The 1,969-nt window shown below is 54.2% G+C and overlaps 1 protein-coding gene across 1 annotated transcript in view; it reads left to right on the plus strand.

Moving 5' to 3' along the window:
- The window catches only part of ZBED1 (zinc finger BED-type containing 1), an 83,543-nt gene that overhangs the window by 75,855 nt on the left and 5,719 nt on the right, over positions 1 to 1,969 (plus strand). Inside the window, exon 4 of the mRNA XM_007958568.1 lies at positions 1,116 to 1,323. Within this exon, the coding sequence (XP_007956759.1) occupies positions 1,116 to 1,323 (208 nt within the window). The remainder of the gene's footprint in view (positions 1 to 1,115; positions 1,324 to 1,969) is intronic.

Below are 1,969 nucleotides of genomic sequence, written 5' to 3' on the forward strand. Positions count from 1 at the left end.
TGGAGACCCTGTGGGCAGTTCCACTCTGTCCTCTAGGGGCGCTGTGGGTCAGAATGGACTCCACGGCAGTGGGCGTGGTTTGGGCTTTGCTTCTGTGAAGACTGACAGCCTTGGAGACCCTGTGGGCAGTTCCACTCTGTCCTCTAGGGGCGCTGTGGGTCGGAATGGACTCCAGGGCAGTGGGTGTGGTTTGGGGGACTGGTTGTCAGAGGAACTGGGGAACCCATTCACAGCCAGCAAAGCCAGTGATTAGCCTGTACCTGAAGATGTGTGTGTGTGTGTGTACATCGTGTGTGCATGGGAGTGTGTCAGGGTGTTTAGCCAGTGTGTCACAGGGGTAGCCCCCTCAGGCTGACCCAGCCTGCCTGAGGCTTGTGACTCAAAACAAACCCGATCCCGTTACCACTGTCCACCACTCAGGCGTATGTAGGAGATCCTGGATAGAGTGGGAGAACAGTGTGGAATAAAATGCAAAATAATTAAAAAAAAAAAAAAAAAAGGGGGACCAGGTTTGCTGGTCTGATAGAGCCTGGGGGAACCCCTGTGACTATGGCCCCTAGCTGCCCTTCAGGTCTGGAATCGAACCCACTCCTGTGGCTTCCAGCCAAAGCACACACAAGCCTATGAGTTGAACATTTACCTGAGGTAGGTACACTCCTTGGAGACATCAATCCTGGGAGAAAGAAGGGCTGTGTGTGCACAGGGAGACAGCTCAGGGGGCAGGAGTGCATGGAGGGAAGGACACAGGGAAGAGGTCACTATGGGGAGGAGGTGGGAGGGAAGCTGTTGCATTGTGGGAGATTGCAGTCAATGTCCTGAGACAAAGTGTCTGTGGGCTGCTCTCTGGAAAGTTAACTTGCTCTGTCAACTTTCACCCAAATCAGAATTTTTAAAAAAAGAAATGCAAAGGGCATTCTAAAAAAACTAACCCAGTGCTCTGAGTCCTGTTACGAGTCACGGTGGCCAGCATCCCATCCTCCATAGCCATCTCAAGCCTGTCCTAAAGGGTGGGTCCTACAAGGGCGTGATGAGGTTCACTGACTGGGGACAGGGTAGAGTGGCATGGGGTCTGACCTGCACCCAGCCCTCCCACGGTCCTCTCTTTGCCCCGGCAGCCAGGGCTACTCGCCCCACGCAGCCTACGCACAGAGCAAGCTGGCCTTGGTCCTGTTCACCTACCACCTGCAGCACCTGCTGACCTCCTCAGGCAGCCACGTGACCGCCAACGCGGTGGACCCCGGGGTGGTCAACACCGACCTCTACCGACACCTCTTCTGGGGCGTGCGGCTGATGAAGAAACTCTTCGGCTGGCTGTTCCTTAAGGTAAAACCCCATGCACAAAAAAAATAATAATAGAACCGACTTGCCATCCAGTGAATGTGGCCCGTGACACCCCCACATGGGCCGGGGTGCAACTGCACTCCAACAGTTTTTAGTGGCTCATTTTTTACAAGTCGATGGCCAGGCCTTTGTTCCAACAGGCCTCGGGGTGGATTCGAACTTCCAACCAGCAGTTGGCACCCAAATGCATTAGCCATTGGCATTGCCCATGGTTTCCGGAAATCAAACCCTTTGTTGCTCACTTCACCCCGCCTCCCAGCGCCCCCGTGTGGATCAGAGTGGAACTACTCCCCACGGCATTTCCAGTGGCGGGTTTCTCAGAGAAACAAGTTGCCAGGTTTTGCTTCCAAGGTACCTCTCCGGAGACTCAAACCTCCAAGTTTGCAGTTAACAGTCAAGCGTGTTTCCCCTGCGTTCCACCCACGGACGCCACGGATACATAGATCTCTAAATACCAAAATTAAACCCACTGCCGCTGAGTGGACTCTGAGTTACGGTGACCTTGTAGGACAGTGAAACTGCCCCCGTAGGGTTTCTGAGGCCATAAATCTTTCGGGAAGCAGACTGCCTCATCGTTCTCCTGTGGAGCTGCTGGTGGGTTTGAACCTCTGACCTGGTTAGCAGCCAG

This window comes from Orycteropus afer, unplaced genomic scaffold (assembly GCF_000298275.1).
Source record: "Orycteropus afer afer isolate SDZICR_OR568_19922 unplaced genomic scaffold, OryAfe1.0 scaffold01018, whole genome shotgun sequence".
NCBI classification, from domain to species: Eukaryota; Metazoa; Chordata; class Mammalia; order Tubulidentata; family Orycteropodidae; genus Orycteropus; species Orycteropus afer.